At 53.1% G+C, this 16,945-nt stretch overlaps 1 protein-coding gene and 1 pseudogene across 1 annotated transcript in view; one reads left to right on the forward strand and one right to left on the reverse strand.

Moving 5' to 3' along the window:
- Window positions 1-1,042: 1,042 nt before the first annotated feature.
- On the reverse strand, window positions 1,043-2,242 carry LOC112413567 (transcription factor E2F4 pseudogene; annotated as a pseudogene).
- Window positions 2,243-3,784: 1,542 nt separating this feature from the next.
- Window positions 3,785-16,945, forward strand: part of LRRC20 (leucine rich repeat containing 20) — a 64,945-nt gene continuing 51,784 nt past the window's right edge. The window contains exons 1-2 of the mRNA XM_024765484.1: window positions 3,785-3,865; window positions 9,544-9,682. Coding sequence (XP_024621252.1) covers window positions 9,601-9,682 — 82 coding nt within the window. The 5' untranslated portion in view covers window positions 3,785-3,865; window positions 9,544-9,600. The remainder of the gene's footprint in view (window positions 3,866-9,543; window positions 9,683-16,945) is intronic.

Raw genomic sequence — 16,945 nt, forward strand, 5'->3', positions numbered from 1 at the left:
ACTATGGAGAACAGTATGGAGGTTCCTTAAAAAACTAAAAATAGAATTAACATATGACCCAGCAATCCCACTACTGGGCATATACCCTGAGAAAACCAAAATTCAAAAAGAGTCATGTACCAAAATGTTCATTGCAGCTCTATTTACAATAGCCCGGAGATGACAGGGCAGAAATTGAGACACAGATGTAGAAAACAAATGTATGGACACCAAGCGGGGAAAGCGGCGGAGGGGGATGGTGGTGGTGTGATGAATTGGGAGATTGGGATTGACAAATATACACTAATATGTCTAAAATGGATAACTAATAAGAACCTGCTGTTTAAAAAAATAAATAAAATTCAAAAAAAAACCCCCAAGAAACAAGAGGGGAGCTGCGGGTCAGACGGAGGCTGGGCCAATCCTCAGGGACTCTCCCACCCAGATTCCTAAGACTCTCCCACCCAGATTCCTAGCTAGAGATCTCCATTCCTCCTGTTAGCAACCTGCTCCTCCCCCCACCCCCAGCAGGTTCTCAGGGCCAAGGGTCCAGCAGAAAGGGGCACATGAGCGGTACAAAGGAGCGGTGTGATCCACATGGAGAGAAGTGAAGGCTAGGCTAGGTGCTGGCAAGTGCCCAGCCCCACCCCATGCTTCCTCCTGGAGGGGCAGGGGCTGGCAGGTACAGGGCGATGGGGCTGGACGAGATGCCCTAGGAGGGTGATGGAGGGTCCTTGGATCTGTGCCACTGGGTGGCAGCTGAAACTGAACTCTGGGAGGGCGGGGGGAGGCTACCAGATAGGGGAAGTCCCCAAAAAAGGAGTGGCAAACACTTTGGTTCCACAGTGGAGCGGGCTAAGCCCCTTTCCCCTGCTCTCCCAGCACAGAACAGGTGTTGGTGCAGGAGTGGGACTTGTGGCAAGAACTGTGCAGTGAGGGAAGGCTGGCGAAGCCAGGAATCTGCGGCTCTCAAGCTGTGTAGGGGTGGGGTGGGGTGAGGTCCCTAGGCAGCCCCCAGGTTAGACAGTCTGTGTCCCAGCCACAAAGGGCATGCCCCTGTCAGTCAGAGGTTGGGGACAGGCACATCAAAGAGGTCACAGATACCTTCACTCTCATCCAGGTTGTAGATGTAATCGTGGTCTCCATGGGATGGAGAAAGGTGGAGGAGGGGTGCAAACACTTCTGAGGACATCAGCTCCTCCAGGAGCTCTGAGCTCATGCACTCTCGAGTGGGATCAAAGATTTCTGACAGCTCTTTGGGGGGCTCCAGAACACCTGTGGGGTCTGCCTTGATGGGCTCAAAGGAGGCGGAAGGGTTGGGTCCGGATGAACTGCTATTGCTGCTACTGCTGTCCAACAGGGCAGAGGACTGCAGCAGCCGGGTGTACAGTGCCGTCAGGCCCAGCGGGAGGGAGCTGAGCTCACCACTGTCCTTGCTATCGGTTCCAGGGCCACCACTCACTGTGATCTCAGCTGCTGGACTGGCCACCCCCTGGGCTTCAGTGCTGCCGGGAACAGGGTTCGGGGTGGTCACCTGGGGACTGCTTGGGCATGAGGCATCCTGGGGCTGGGCCAGAGCAGGCTTGGGCAGAGGCGGAGGGGGAGAGACAGCAGGTGGGATCTGGAGCAGATCTTTGGGTGGTGGCTTAGGCACCGCCACAAGTGGTGAGCTCCATGCCTCCTAGTTCAACAGCAGCACCTCGATGGGGCCACTTACATTCTTCAGGTGAATATGGTACTTCTTCTGCCCATTGAGGCCCTCTGGGATGGGCACCTCCAGGCTGGTGCCCGACGGGGCCTGGATGGCATCTCCAGCAAAGCATCTGCAGATGTCCTCATGAGTCACATAGGCCAAGCAGCTGTTCTGCACATCCTCTGTGATGTTCCGGATGCTCTGCTGCACCCACACCTTGTGCTGGTCTAGTTCTTGCTCTCGCTGCTGCAGCTCCTCCATCTCTGCCTTGAGCTCAATCAACTTGTCCGCAGTCTCTCGGGTATTGCAGCCAGGCCCCACGCACTTCTACTGGATGCTGTGCTTGGATTTTTTCTCCATCAGCCTGATACCTTCCAGCACATTGGTAATGTCATAAATCCGCCACTTGCGGCGAACAGCTAGGGTGTCAGCTGCCAGCTCGAGGTCAAGCACGCCGTCCTTCGCCTCCTGCAGAAGTGACACGAACTTGGCAGTGAGAAGTTCCAAACTCTTCTCGTACCGGCTTGGGGTGCCCAGGGGTGGTGGTGCCTGTGGCCCAGCCTCCACCATAGCGCCCTCCCGCCACCTCCCCTCAGCCAGGCCAGCCCAGGCCGGCGCAGCCCAGGCGTTCAGTTTTGAAAGACTTTCTTGGAGGTGTTTCTCATCCCCTTCCCTTTATTCCGACTCACCTATTGTAGCAGTTTCCCAGGGCTGTTGTAAGAAATTGCCACAAACTAGGTAGCTGAAAACAAGAGAAACTTATTCTCACAACTCTGGAGACTGGAAGTCTGAAATCAAGGTGTCAGCGGAATTGGTTCCTTTTCGGAGGCTCTGAGGGAGAATCCGTTCCTTGCCTCTTCTTAATTTCTGATCCTTGCCCACAATCCTTGGGATTCCTTGGCTTGTAGACACATCATTCTACCCCGCCTACATTTTCACATGGCCTTCTCCCTTTGTGTCGATGTGTCTCTTCTCTTCTTATAAGAACACCAATCACAGCCTATGCCAGTATGACCTCATCTTCACTAATTATATCTGCAATGACCATATTTCCAAATAAGGCCACATTCTGAGGTACTGGGGGTTAAGACTTCAACATATCTTTTTTGGTGGGGAGACACAATTTAACCCATAATATCCATCAAGACCCAAGTGAATGTGTGTTCCTTATCTAACTACCCCAATCCCCAGGGGCAGAATTAAATGTTCTTTCTTCAGGACTCCCACATATTTAACACATGCTTCTGTTTATTAGAGCATTTGACTCATTGACCACCATCGCTGGTTGAGTTAGGGGCCTCATCTCTTTGGTCCTCCCCACAGTGCCTAGTAAAGAGTCTGTGGGGAATCCTCTGTAAATGTAGGCCTGTGAAGCAGTTACCCTTCCCTGAGCCATCATACCGGGCACTGCACTAAACTTTTCAGGTATTAATCCTCACAATGACCCTGTGAACTAGGTTTTTATACTTTTTTTTTTTTTTTTTTTTTTAGGCTCAGCGGCCATGGCTCACGGGCCCAGCCGCTCCGCGGCATGTGGGATCTTCCCCGACCGGGGCACGAACCCGTGTCCCCTGCATCGGCAGGCGGACTCTCAACCACTGCGCCACCAGGGACGCCCGGTTTTTATACATTTTAATTCTCATTTGATAGAGAAGAACACTGGGATTTAGAGAGGTTAAGTAACTTAGCGTAGCCAGAATTATTGCCTCTAAAAACCTGAATGGGCGCCTTGAAGGCACCACGGGAAAAGCTTCCTAGTCCCATCTTCACCTTTCTCAATGTACCCCTGATCTAGCTAATTCAACTCTTCTCCCTCGAGAAAAACAAATCTGGAGACTCAGTCCTATTAATCCTGGGTTCTGTTGCACGTCCCGGTCTACACTCTCGCTGTCCAAAGCGTTTTTCCTCCAGAAGCCGAACACAAAGCGGATCCACCCTGCGGACGAGAGCTCACAGGCCGCTTTTCCGGGGGCGCCGCGTGAGGACTCGCGCTCTAATTGGTTGCGCGCAGCTGCCTACTCCCGCCCCGGGGCGACTCCTGGCGCGGCGATTGGCCGGGCGACCGTGCGCTCAGAGACCGCAGCCCCTCTGCCCCCTCCCGGCCAGTTCCAGCTCGCCGCTGCTGCATGGGGCGCCGCCGGCGGCCGAGGGAGCGTGACTGCGCTGCGCAGGGCGCTAGGAGGCATTGTCGCCGTAAGTGGAGCAGAGAGCGGCCCGGAACGGGGCCCCACCTTCGTGCCCCGCAAAGTAAACGTAGTCTGAGGCTAAGCGCTGGAGGGGCTGGGGGAGCGAGGGAGAGAAATGTCCCCGTTTCTGTAGTGTACCCTCCCCTCCCCTCCCCCAAGTCACCCCGTGGAAGGAGCAGCGGTGCACCAGCTGCGGCTTCTGTAGTGCCAAGGGGCCCGGCGCCGCGCCGGCTCTGGCTTGCAGACTGCGGCTGGACCCCGGCTGGCTCGGGGGAGCGGGCGCCGAGGTACCAGGGAATAGGGAGCCTGGGGAAGCCGTCCCGAGGGGGCCTCCGTTCCCCGCGGGAGGCGCCACTGCTGGGAGAGCCTGTTGTAAATTTCGTCCCTGAAGCCACACTTTTCGGGGTTTGCTTCCCCTCTGGGGAGCTGCAGACGCCTGTCCCAGAGTGTTCCTCTCGGCCTCCGGGTAGCGCGGGAGTCCCCGGCCCTCAGCGTTCACCGGCGTTCTCCTCTCATTGCCTGCTTTATTCTCCCCAGTCCCCGCCTGCCTGGCGAGCGGAGGGCCGGCGACGAGGAGCCATTGGCTGCGGGCGCCGGGGGGTGGGGAAGACGGTGAGGCGGTCCCCTAGCGCGAGGCGTGGGGACCCTGGCCTGGCCATCGCGCTCAGTCCTGGGAGGCGCAGCCCGAGGATGCTTAGATGCCCATACAGAAGCATGCACGCGGCTCTGGGAACCTCATGGCTCAAAAACAAGGCGCCAGTCCGTCCCGCTCTCGCCCCAGCGGGCTTCGTTCCCTTGGGTGGAAAAGTGGGTCAACTCTGTCTGGGCTCGAGTGGGCCTTCGGGGCTACTTGGGTCCGATCCGGCCGACTGCTTCGCACTTCCCCAGTGGCTCCTTAGCTTGGGCGGTCCAGAGGACCCGCTGCAGCCAGTGGGGGTGGGAGTGGGGGGAGTTCGCACACATGGAGCAAGAGGCTCGAGTTGCCCTTCGGAGCGGCTGCCAGGCTCTAAAGTTCCCAAGTGCCCACACCAGTAACTAAATATAGGAGCAGCTGGTGCGGACGGGGTGTCACAGCAGCTCCTTTGCACAGATCTCGGGGCTTCAGATAAGGTAGAGTTCTCACTGATGAGAGCTGGAGCCCTGGCAGAGGGTTAGGGTCAGTGTTTAAGCAAAAATCATCCCCCCAAACCTGTATCCAGGTGAAACCAGGTTATAGATACAGGAGGACTCTATTGCCAGCTCTCACGAAGCAGGACAACTTCTTTTCTGACATTCCATTTATTATATCCTAACTTACCATCTGTAGCGGTTTAATCACATATCAGTAATGTCTTGGTGTGCGACAGCTTGCGAAGATTTCTCAAAAGTTATATGTCATTTACTTCTCAAAACAACCCAGTGAGGAGGGTGGTGTTTCCATCTGACAATGGGACTGCTCACAACAGTGATAATTTTCCAAAACTCTGGCTGGATTAGGCTGCTTTCCTCAAAAAACCTTTCATAGTTCCCCGAAGAGAAGCAGAGGACAGACTTATAGGGTGGCTTCCACCCCCTCCCCGAGTAATCTGGGGACAGACTGGCTTCCTGTCTCCCTCTTTCTCTCATCATTTGGGTACTTCTGCTCAGCCCCTGCCTCTGTTCCCTCTTCTCAGGCATGCCATGTTCCTTCATGGCAGAAGGCACACATGGTCCTTGGGCCTGGCCTTGTGGCCTCCAGCATCTGGCTCATTCTGACTTTTTTTTTTTTTTTTTTTTGGGGGACACTGTGTCCCCTGCATTGGCAGGTGGACTCTCAACCACTGCGCCACCAGGGAAGCCCTCATTCTGCCTTTTGTCACTGAGTCTCTCTTACCTGATGGGAAGCTTATTCTGGCCCGAGCCCTGTCTCTGTACCTTTACTCTTCCAGTGAGGGCCTTATAGAAGGGCCCAGCACACGTTTGTTGGATTTAAACATTTCCTAGGGCTATGATGCACACTCTGAAGAAAGAGGAGTTGGGGAGGGATGTGGAGAGGGATGTGTTGCTGAGGAAGCAGCAGTGTGAGTATGAGTTTGGACCCTGTGTTGAAGGGTCTCCAGGATTTGGAGCACTTTGGAGCAGTTTTCTAAGGCTGACCTCTGATGACTGGGACCCCAAACCCAGAACAGACCCATATGGGCTGGTGGTTCCTGTTTCCCCCCTTTGGGACACTCTCTGATTTTCTGCTACTACTACCCCTGCCTGTGGGGTTGACCAGATGCCTCAAGGAGCCTGCCTGTAGGGTTGGGTTGTTTTGGGGCCCTGTGGTTGTGGTCTGGTTCCAGGAGGGCTGCCTTGCGTGCTGATTGCTCCCACTGGCTGGCAAGGTCTTTCTTTCATGGAATTGCATGAGACTGGGCAGCCAGAATGGTGCTGACATGCTGATTTTGATTGACTCAAATTGTTTGCATAGATAGGGGCCCCTCATGTCCTAGGGTGGCCCTGCCTAGGAGGCTTCTCACTCAGTGAGGAGTGGGTCCATAGTTCTCTCCATCACTCATATGTGACTCAGACAATTCTCTATTTTTTTTAAAAACAGTTTAAAACCAAAGAAAGGAAGAGCAGCTTGCCTTATTTCTCCCCCGCCCCCTGTCTCTGAGGGCTCCTGTTACATGCTCAATAAATTCTTGCTACTTTTTGGTCAGAGAGGTCCAGTGTTGGGTTGGGGCTCGAAGGAGCAGTCAGGAAAGTTGGACAACCTTGTAGGACCTCTTTTGGGGACCCACTCCAGACTCTCGTCATCTCAAGTTTGTTCTCCCCTCAGTTCTGGGGCCCTCCTACCCCGTCTTGGGCCTTATACAACATATGGCCCTGCCACCATCCCATTTTAGCCCTGCCCATGCCAAAAAGTGACAGGCCTTGGTCACCTGACCTGGGAGAGGGACTGTCAGCTGGAATTTATAAGAAATTCTCCCTTGGGGAATGGGTAGTTTTAGGTGAAGGGAGGGTGGTTTCCTAGCCAGTTAGTGGGGTTGGTGATTTTAGGTAGCTGGAACCTCTTGGGGGCCTAGGGCACATCTGTGCTGTATCCAGAGCATCCTCTGGAATGTCAGGGTCCTGTCCTTCAAGTGACTTACTCTGACACCTAGACTTTACAGGCTGTTCCTGCTTCAATGTCCAATCTCTTACCCACACTATAGGGTGTCTGAGCTTACCACCAGGGGTAAGGTTTTTAATTTGACTAGTTTTCTTCAATAGGCTCTTTAGCTTAAGGCACCACTGCTCCCACCTGGTGGCAGCTAGTAGAATTGCCGGCATAGTGCCTGATTGAAAGTAGCCTACGCAGTCTCACCAGGGTTAGCACAGACCCTGGGTAGCTTGGAGATTTACCTTCCCTTTCGTCTCTGTGTGAGGCCAGGATTGCCTCAGTGATGTTCCTTAGAAAGGTCTTCCTCATCAGAAGCTCATAAGTCAGAGCTATTTCCTATATTTCCTTCCTTCCTCTTCAGTCTTATGCCCTGTTCCTAGTAGATGCTCAATACATGTTTGTGGTTACTGATGATGAATACTGGAGATAGGAAAAGGAGGGAGCATGGTATGTACGAAGAATCCTGGGCTGGGAGTTAGGAGACCTAGGTTTTTCGTTTCTGTTTGGCTGATTTACCTTCCTTCTCGGGTCCTCAGTGTTCTTATTCATAAAGGCATTAGACTGAGTCACCAAGATTCCAGCAACATTGCTGTGACTCAGGCTTAGGGGGTTGGTCTTCAAGGTAGCATGATAAAGGTGTTGGGTCCAGTTTTCCATAGTCCTCACTCTTCCCTGCTGTTCTACCCTGGACCACCTTCTGCAAGTTATCCACCTGGCATTGTTAGGACTTATGACCCGTCTCATTTAGATGGTATCTTTGTTGTAAGAGTCAGTTGACTTGTATTTAGATTTGAAACCCAAATGATGGCTGTTGATCATCATCACCATTGGGGGAAACTAACTGAACATCTATTTCAGTATGTGGTATAAAGTGCAGGGGAAAAGCATAGTATATATCTGCTCCCTGCCTTAAGCTGTCTGCAGGACAGCTGGTGGGGATAAGTATGTATATTTTTAAAAGCTCATAAATAACCTAAGTGGCTTGAGCTAAGGCATTGCGTGCTACTGAAACTTAAGGAGGAGAGAACACTGAGGGCTGGGGCAATCTGGGAAGACTTCCTGGAGGTGGAGAGAAGGAAGTTCTACTCATTCCTTAAAGATGAGTTCCACTGACTTGTTTGTTTGAGTCATATGGGTATGTAACTGGGATTAAATGCTGGCATCATATCTGCACGTGTACTGTTTGATCATTTCAGCTAGCATTTATTAAGTAACTTATGTGTCCTGAGCCCTGGTCTAGAAAGATATGTAATTTTTGTTCAACCCTCATATGAACCCACTGCAGCAGGTATTACTAGATCTCCTACTCAGATGAAGAAACTGGGGCTCAGAGTAGTTAGGAATCTTTCCCAAGGCTTCTCAACTAATAAATGTCAGAGTTGGGCATTAGGCCTGTCTTCTTCCTTGGCGAGATGCAGGCACATACTGAACTCATCACTAACTCTCCCTGAGCAGCTGAGTGGGCTTGACTGGGCCTCCCTGTCCAGTTGAGCACATGTGGACTTTTTCTTGGTATCTGTTTGTACCCTCACCCCCTTCTCTCTGCCCTTCACATTCTTCTGCCTTTGACCCTCAGATGTGTTCATTAGAGCTCCTTGAGCTGTCTGTGGATCTGGGATTGGGATCCAGGAGCAAAAAAGGGCACTGATGTTGGCCTCAAATTAGTTATCTGCATGGGGTGCTGCCGCTGGTGATGTGGGTGACTTTTGTAAGGAAGGGAGCACTGGATGTAGAGTTGGGCCAGGTTAGTGCCATTTACTTACTTTGACCTTGGCCAGGTCATTGAGTCCCTCTCTCTGCCTCAGTTTCCTTCTCTAATAAAAAGGAGTTGGAGACATTTCCCGAGTCCCTTATGTCTTCTACACCTGATCGTTTTGATTGTGTCCTCACCCTTCTTTAAGCCTTTTCTCCCCAGTGATCCTGCCCCCCTTCCTTTTTCCTTGGGGTCTTGCCAGTGAACTCAGCAGCAGGCTAACAATCAGATCTGTGGCTAAAACTGTAACTTTCCCTCCATATTGCTGCATGGAAAGGGAATTCTTAGAAACCACCCACCAGCCAGACAGTGAGCTCTGGCCAGGCAGGGCTGTGTTTCATTTGCCTTTGTGTCCCCGCTTCCCGCCTGCGGGAGGAACCTGGCAGAGGTGGCTGAGGAGGCCTGGGAGCTGGAGCGGTTGTCCTGTGGACTGGGCTCCGAGCCTGTGGGATGGAGGGACAGGTGTCTCTCCTTGCACTTGGCTGTACCCCACCTTCTCCCCACTGCTCTGCCTGTTAAGTGAGTCACAGGCCAGCACGCACCTAAATCCTCACATCATCCTGGCCACTGGTTCAAGCCCTGGCAAGGTCATATGTGTCAGTCCTCCCAGGAAACTGGTAGGGCCTGGCTGACGGGCAGATCAGTCACTCTGAAGGCTGAGCCGGATGTGGCCTGGGCTCTGGGCCCCTCAGGAGGAGGTGAGTGGCCTGGACCCCTCCCTGCGTGCTTCCTGCAGCCTGATTCCCCGGGGGAGGGTGGGTCAGGGGTGGGTCCCTGGCTGGTGGTGGGCAGGCGCTTCATGGCCCTGTGTCTTCCCCAAGTGCAGGTCCCTTTATGAGCAGCAGACCAGCCTGGTGGCTGGCAGCAGGACACCTGAGTCTGCATGCTGAGGAAGATGGGTGAGGCCGTGGCCAGAGTTGCGAGGAAGGTCAACGAGACAGTGGAGAGCGGCTCCGACACCCTGGGTGAGTGAGGGCACGGCTTTTCCAGGTGTAGGGCACCCTGTACGTGGTTTATTGAATCAGTTTGGAAATGAGATAGAAAGGGAAGGTGAAAGACACAGTATCAGCATGCACCCCTCGCCATGAGGAGCTGTGTTCCATGGACTTTTGTTTTTTTTTTAATTTATTTTTGGCAGTATTGGGTCTTCGTTGCTGCACACAGGCTTTCTCTAGTTGCGGCGAGCGGGGGCTACACTTCGTTGTGGTGCGCAGGCTTCTTATTGCGGTGGCTTCTCTTGTTGCAGAGCATGGGCTCTAGGAGCGCGGACTTCAGTATTTGCAGCATGCGGGCTCAGTAGTTGTGGCGCGCAGGCTCTAGAGCTCAGGCTCAGTAGTTGTGCTGCATGGATTTAGTTGCTCTGCGGCATGTGGGATCTTCCCGGACCAGGGATCGAACCCGTGTCCCCTGCATTGGCAGGTGGATTGTTAACCAGTACGCCACCATGGAAGTCCCTCCATGGACTTTTTATTGCAGTTGTGTTTAGTTTGTGTATACAGGGTCCCAGCGTAAGATGTATTTCTTACTATGGGTCATAGTTCACAGAGGTTTGAAAAGCACTGAGTAGGGCTTCCATCTGCCGGGAGCGTGTCTGCCTGCCCTCAGACTGCTGATGACTCAAAGTGTGTATGTGCCCTTGGACCAGGTGGCAGTAGGTGGCACTGCTGGGTAGCCCCATGTACCAGGCCCTGTGCAGGTGCCTCCCAAGTGTTGCCTTATTGAATCTTCACAACTTCCCTGTGATGGATGATACCCACCAGGCATGACTAGCCTCAGATTTCAGATGAGGAGATGGAGGGTCGAAGGCAGAGTGGGCTTTTTTCAGGTCACACAGTCAGGCGGCCCCTTTTCATTCCACTGTTTTAATTGAATTGTGTCATATATTGTTGAATTGGTTATTGCGTTTTAGCCCATGCAGCTACCCTAAGGCTGTAAGCACTTAAGCAAACGATCCCATTTAATTGAATTCAGCAGATATTTGTTGACTATCCACCACGTGCAAGAGTTAGCGGGGGATCGTGTGTGTGTGTATGTGTGTGTCCCGCTGGAATGTAAGTGCCATCTTAGAGCCACAGGTGTGTTGCAGGAACACAGAGGAGGTGAACGCAGGCCTGCCTGCGGGATGATTGACGGGGTGGGATTTGGGTTGGGTCTTTGGCACACAGAGGAATTTCACCGGCAGGTTAGGGATGTGTGTGCCTGTGTGTGTCTGTGTCTGTCTGTTTCATGAAGGAGCCTTTGCATGGAGGTTACTGCCTGGTAATGGCCCAGAGACTGGAACGGTGGAGCGTTTCTGTGAGCAACCATTGGTCAGGTGTGTCTGAGGGTCCTGGGGCAGGGGGTGGCGGCCCAGAAAGTGGAGGGACACTCAGCCTTCAAGATGTACTTGGTCACCACCTCTTCCAGGAAGCCCTTGGCCCTGCCCCATCCACCCCTTGCTCCCTTCCTCCTCTGTGGGACTCATTCAGTGTCCCTGGAAGGGAGGGATCCTGTGGTCTTTTGTCCCCCATCTGCCAAGAGCCAGAGCAGTGTCTGGCACTTTGTAAAGCACGTAGCGGTGTTTACTGAACTGGGCGATAGTGAGAGAAGCATCTCCTCTGTCAGCAAACAGACTTGAAGATCGCTGTTGGTTTTGGAGGGAAGTCTGGCAGGGGGTGGTGCCGGGGGGAGCCTTCGGCTGGTGCACTGAGGGCTGTGGGCCCTCAGGAAAGGAATTCTGGAATCCTGTGCTGGTCACTCATAGGGTTGCACTTACTCTCCACCACTGATACGGCCTGGATTTGAATCCCCACAATGCCACCTACTAGCCTGCTTCCTTCGCAGATTGCTTTACCTCTTGAAGCCTTGATTTCTTCATCTATAAAATGGGATGGTAATTGTGCCTGCCTCATCAAGGGAGCAATTGTAATGTCTTAAAGTGCTTGGCATGAGCAGCTCAATAAATGGCAGCTATTATTTTTAATTTTTCTCATCTCCAAGGGCTGGAGGTGGGGCCTAAGTCCCTCCCCTCCCCTACCACCAACGCACCTCCTCCAGGTGTCAGCCAGTCACCTGGCTGGGTGTCCCCACTTGCCTTGGGATGGGGAGTTCAGTGCAAATCGACGGATCTCAGTGGTGAATAACCTACCCCTACCTTAAAATGGTGCAGGGGAGAGGGACACATATGCGGCTCATTCTCATCCAGATGTGTGAAGGTGGCAGGGTGGAGGGGCAGCAGAGCTGGGAGAGTGGAATTCTGACCTCCTGGGGACGTGCTGTTTGAGGGAGGATTTCAGGAGGCAGCAGTGAGGAGGCGGGTGTCCCAGGCACCGGGAGGGCTGCGCCTGAGTGGGGGGCAAGGCCGCTGCAGAGTTGCCGCTGGGGATGGGGGAGATGAGGGATGCCACTGGCAGGCGGAGAGCCTGCAAGGCTGTGTTGAGTTTAGACTTCCATGTCTGAGGACCAGAGATTGCAAATTCAGTTGCCTCTGCAGGCCAGGTGGGGATTTCTGTGAACAGAGTGGATGCCCTGCCTGGAGTGAATTGTGCAGGGCGTCTAGGGTAGGGCACTCTGTAGCCAGCTTCTCTCTCTGCCCGGGTCATGCCCACTGAAAAACTCAAGCCAGGCCTCTGGCAGCCCTGCCTGGCCACTGCAGTGCCTGGAATTGGAACCCTAACTGGCTGGCACCAGCGCCTGGGCCCTCTCTGTTCTGGGGTGGGGGGCAGATGGTTGCTGATCGCCGGTCAACTTGGGAGAGGAGTTCAATGCTTGAGCCTCGATGGTCTTCGCTGAAGCTCGAGACTTTCACTTGTAGGTGGCTGGGTCTTTAAACTCAGGGCTGAATGAGGGGGCCTTTTTACTTCTTTTTTTTTTTTTTTTTTTTTTCCTTTTTACTTCTTCAGTGCCCGAAGAAGAAGCAGAATGTCAGAGCAGGCCACTGTGGGCGCCTGCAATCCTGACCCTTTGGCAGGTGGAGCTTATCAGGCTTATGCAATCTGAGGGGTCAGCAGTCAGCACGTATTGAGCACCTGCTGTGTGCACAGTGCTGGGGAGCTCCCAGGGATACGTGCAGTGGAGTTCTGGACCTGAGACTGGCCCGCCACTAGGACAGCAGTGACTGATGCACGGGCTCCGTGCTGAGCCGTGTGAGATGGACTACAGGTGGTGGTAATTCAGAGGTGGGAGATATTGCTGGGTGTTGAAGGAGGCTTTCCGGAGGAGGTGGGAATTGATGTGGGTCTTGAAAGATAGGTGAAGTAACCCAATATGGTTCTCATGTAAAAGAGCAAACAATCTGAATCAACTAAAAAGCCAGTACTAGAAAATTGCTTGAAGAACTTTTGTTACAGCTAATATATAATGCAGTTTACGTAGCTATTAACCATGGTGTGTAAAATTTCATTACGTGCTTCCATGAGGACTGGCAAATTCTCATGTGTAATGTGAATTGGAAAAGAACAAGGATCCCAAACTGTATACACAGTAAGATGCCAATTATGTTAAACATGTGTATATACATAGATAAAAATTGGAAAGAAATAAGATACAAATGGATGTTAGAAAATACCATTCTTCATTTTCTGAATGTTCTATGATGAACATATTACTCTCACAAGCAGAGAAGAATAGATTTTAGGGAAAGGACCACCTGCCACTCTAGAAAGTGAAAGTAAAACCCACTTCCCAACAGCAGACAAGAGGTACAGGAGTTAAGGGAGTAGCTTCTGCTCTAAGCCCCTGCCCCTGGGTGTGGAATGAGCTTCCCTGGCTTCTCCCCTTCTGAGTTTCCCAGCTTGCCTCCCTGTGCACAGGCTGGGGGCGCAGGCCTGGTGGGATGTCTGTTCCAATGCTGCAGAGTGGGAGATCCCTGCAGAGGCTGGGCTGGGGAGAGCTCAGTTACAGGCTCTCACCTTACTCAGGTAGGTAACCCTGGGAAGCATCACTCGTGCTGCCCCGGCCACTCACGGGTGCACTCCAGAGCCAGGCTTGCTCCTCCTGTAACCTGAGCTTTGGTTCACAGCCCTTGTTGCCTCACTCCAGGCCTCTTGACCCCCAAGAAGTGGGCTTCTTTCCATCTGGCCCCTGGTCTGCCCCTAGGTTTGAGTTGAAGCCACTTTCTTCCAGCCCCTCACCCCTCCTCAGCATCATCTTCTAGACTTTTCGAATGAGCTTGCAAAGAGTTGGGAACTCTGCACTGTCCTCGGACTTGCCTCCCCTGAACCAGGCACTCCTCTCTATCCCCCTCTTGTCTCCCCAAGTTAGTTTTTCCTCTTTTTAAGGGCCTCATGCCCACCTGGACTTCCCTGGGTCCTTGCACCCCTGAGGGGCTTCTGACCTTACCCTTCCCTCCCTGGCATCAGATGGCAGCACATCCAGCCAGTGGACCATCAGGCTAGGCTACTCTGCACCCACTCCTTTTCAGGGGGAGGCTCCCAGGTTTGGGGGGGTGACTTAAAAAAATTGATCATTACTTCAGAAGAGCAGGATTTGGAAAGGCTTGGGAGAGTGTGGGAAGGGAGGGCTTGGCTGGCTGAGATCCAGGCACTGGCAAAGATGGGAAGAAGGAAGAAACAAGGTGAGCTGGGAAGGAAAGGAGCTAGCATTTATCTGGGGCCTGCTGTGTGTCAGGCTGCCATACTGGGCATTTAACATGCCTCAGGTGGGCCCGCGTGCCTAGAGCCCGTGCTCCACAACAAGAGAAGCCACCGCAGTGAGAAGCCCGCGCACCGCAACGAAGAGTAGCCCCTGCTCGCCGCAACTAGAGAAAGCCTGTGTGCAGCAATGAAGACCCAATGCAGCCAAAAATAAAAATGATAATAAATAAAAATAAATATTAAAAAAATATATGCCTCAGGTGGTAAGGAGAAGGGGGAAGCCCCTGTGGGCTGCTTCTGCTTACGTGAAGATCGTGGACCCCACTCTAGAGCTTTCACAGTGGAATCTCAGAGGCTGGGCATGGTGACCTGCATGTTAACGGGAACCCTGTATGATTCTTCCCTGCCTCAAATTTTGGGAACCACTGGCTTACTACTTACAATCTGGAACTTCCTTCTCCTGGTGGGTTCTGGAGGGCTGGGTGGCAGGAGTGGGATGGGGTGAGGGGGGGTGGTGTTATCTGGGCAGGCCTCTGGATTTCTGTGTGTGTGTGTGTGTGTGTGTGTGTGTGTGTGTGTGTGTGTGTGTGAGTGAGTGACAGAGAGGGAGAGAGAGGGAATGAATATGAACATGGACTTGATCCATCCTCAGGGAACTGAGCGGCTAGGCTGGGCGCTGTGAGAAAACCAAGTGAGGAAACCAAGGCTAGTGAGAGAAGGGATATGTTGTTCCCTACTCTCCCCCTTCCCCTCCTTTCCCCCTTCCCCTCCTGTCCTCCCTCCCTCCTCTCAGGCTCACTCATGCTTTGGCCACTTTTCTCCTGTCTCACCAGCAGATGGCACCCCGTCACAGCCGACCTGGTGACAGGCAGCAGAGTCAGGGACTTGGCCAGGGTGTGAGGGCCAGGTCCCGACAAGGGCTTCCACGTCCTGGCCGGCTCACATCCTGTGTCTGCATTCCTAGCTGACTCCCCAGTGATTTGATTTTGCAGCCCCTTTCTTGAGGAAGAGTGCTGAGTAAATGCAGTATCAGGAAGCACTCCATACATACTCACTGGACCAGAATAACATCTTCCCTTGGGTCAGATACTGCCACCGGCTCCTTTGTCAACAAACACACATTGGACACCTACTGTGTGTACCTTCTCTGGAGGACCCAAGTGTCCCAGAAGTGCCCAGTCTGGAGGGGGAGACAGACACACACACATACTCACACACACGTCCTGAGGGAGGGGGGCAGCCAGGGTTTGTGGTGGAAGCAGTCTTTTTTGGCTCCAGGAGGGGCTTTTGGGTCTACAGTTCCTGGCCCAGAGCCCAGGAGGCTGGTGCTGGTAGTAGGGGAGGGGTGTGTGTTTTGCTGCCATGTCTCCTGGCCCGGGGAGTCCTGAGGATCAGCCAGGTACAGGTCAGCTCCGAAAGCATGGAGGAGGGAACAGGCTGTCTGTCACAGGGCAGCCCTCAGCCTGGCCGGGGCCGCCCGTCTCTTTACCGCAAGGGCTGGAAGCCTCAAATCTGCCAATCGGCCACCTTTCAGTTCCTTGAATTGCTAAACCCTTTCCAGCCTCAGGGCCTTTGCACATGGTGTTCCCTTTGTCTGGGATGCTGTTCCTTGTTCTTCATGGCTGGGCCCTTCGCATACGTTAAGGTTCAGCCTAAATGTTTCGTCTATAGAGAGACCTCCCTGACTTTCCTTTCTAAGTGGGCTTCACCCAGTCATTTTTCTTTAAAAAAAAAAAAAGAAGAAGCTATGAAAAGGTATACACAGGTAGCAAAGTCCATAAAGTCATATATACTTAGTTCAGCAGATATTTGTAAAACGAATACTCATGTAACTACCATCCAGGTCTAGACATGGAATATTGCCAGAATCTCCAAAAGCCGCTCCCACCCTCAGAGGTAGCCACCATCCCAACTGTTGTGATGAGCTTTTCCTTCCTTTCTTTAGTTTGATCTTGCTTTCCTTTCATTTTCCTGGCCCTTGGGTATTGGAGAGAGCAGACTGTGGGCGCTGGTGGTGGGGAATCAGGAGGTCTTGCTTGGCAGGATGTGCCGGTGCAGAGAAAGGGGTGGAGGTGAGACCCTGGCAGGCTAGTGTGCGAGGGTATCATTCAGAGGCAAATAACCAGTATACAAAGGGAAACCAGTAGAGCTTTCAGAGAGCCCAAGGGTCTCACTGGTACTGAGCTGGCACAGTGCAGTAGCCTGTGGTGCAGAAATGCAGGGCCTGCACCTGGCGTGCCCTTCTCATTCCAGAGCAGAGTGACTGGTGCCAGCCCAGCTCAGGGTGCCTGTGGAGTCCTGGCTGCTTCTGAACTGGCCCCAGAGAGGTGGACACATATGGCCATGTCCAGGCAGGTAGCACTGAGCCCATTGTTCAGGCAGGTGAGGAGGGGCCCAGGTGGGGGTTTCTGGAAATCCTTTTCTTTCTCTCTCTCTCTCTCTTTTTTTTTTTTGGCTGCACTGCACGACTTGTGCACAACTTGTGGGATCTTAGTTCCCCGACCAGCGATCAAACCCACGCCCCCTGCATGGGAAGCGTGGAGTCTTAACCACTGCACCGCCAGGGAAGTCCCTGGAAATCCTTTTACACCATGCTGTGGTCTGGCATTGCTTCTTTGTGCTCAGGTCGGTATGGGCTCGTTGGGGTCCTGTATG

The sequence above is a fragment of the Neophocaena asiaeorientalis genome, unplaced genomic scaffold (genome assembly GCF_003031525.2).
Source record: "Neophocaena asiaeorientalis asiaeorientalis breed wild unplaced genomic scaffold, Neophocaena_asiaeorientalis_V1.1 scaffold31, whole genome shotgun sequence".
NCBI lineage: Eukaryota > Metazoa > Chordata > Mammalia > Artiodactyla > Phocoenidae > Neophocaena > Neophocaena asiaeorientalis.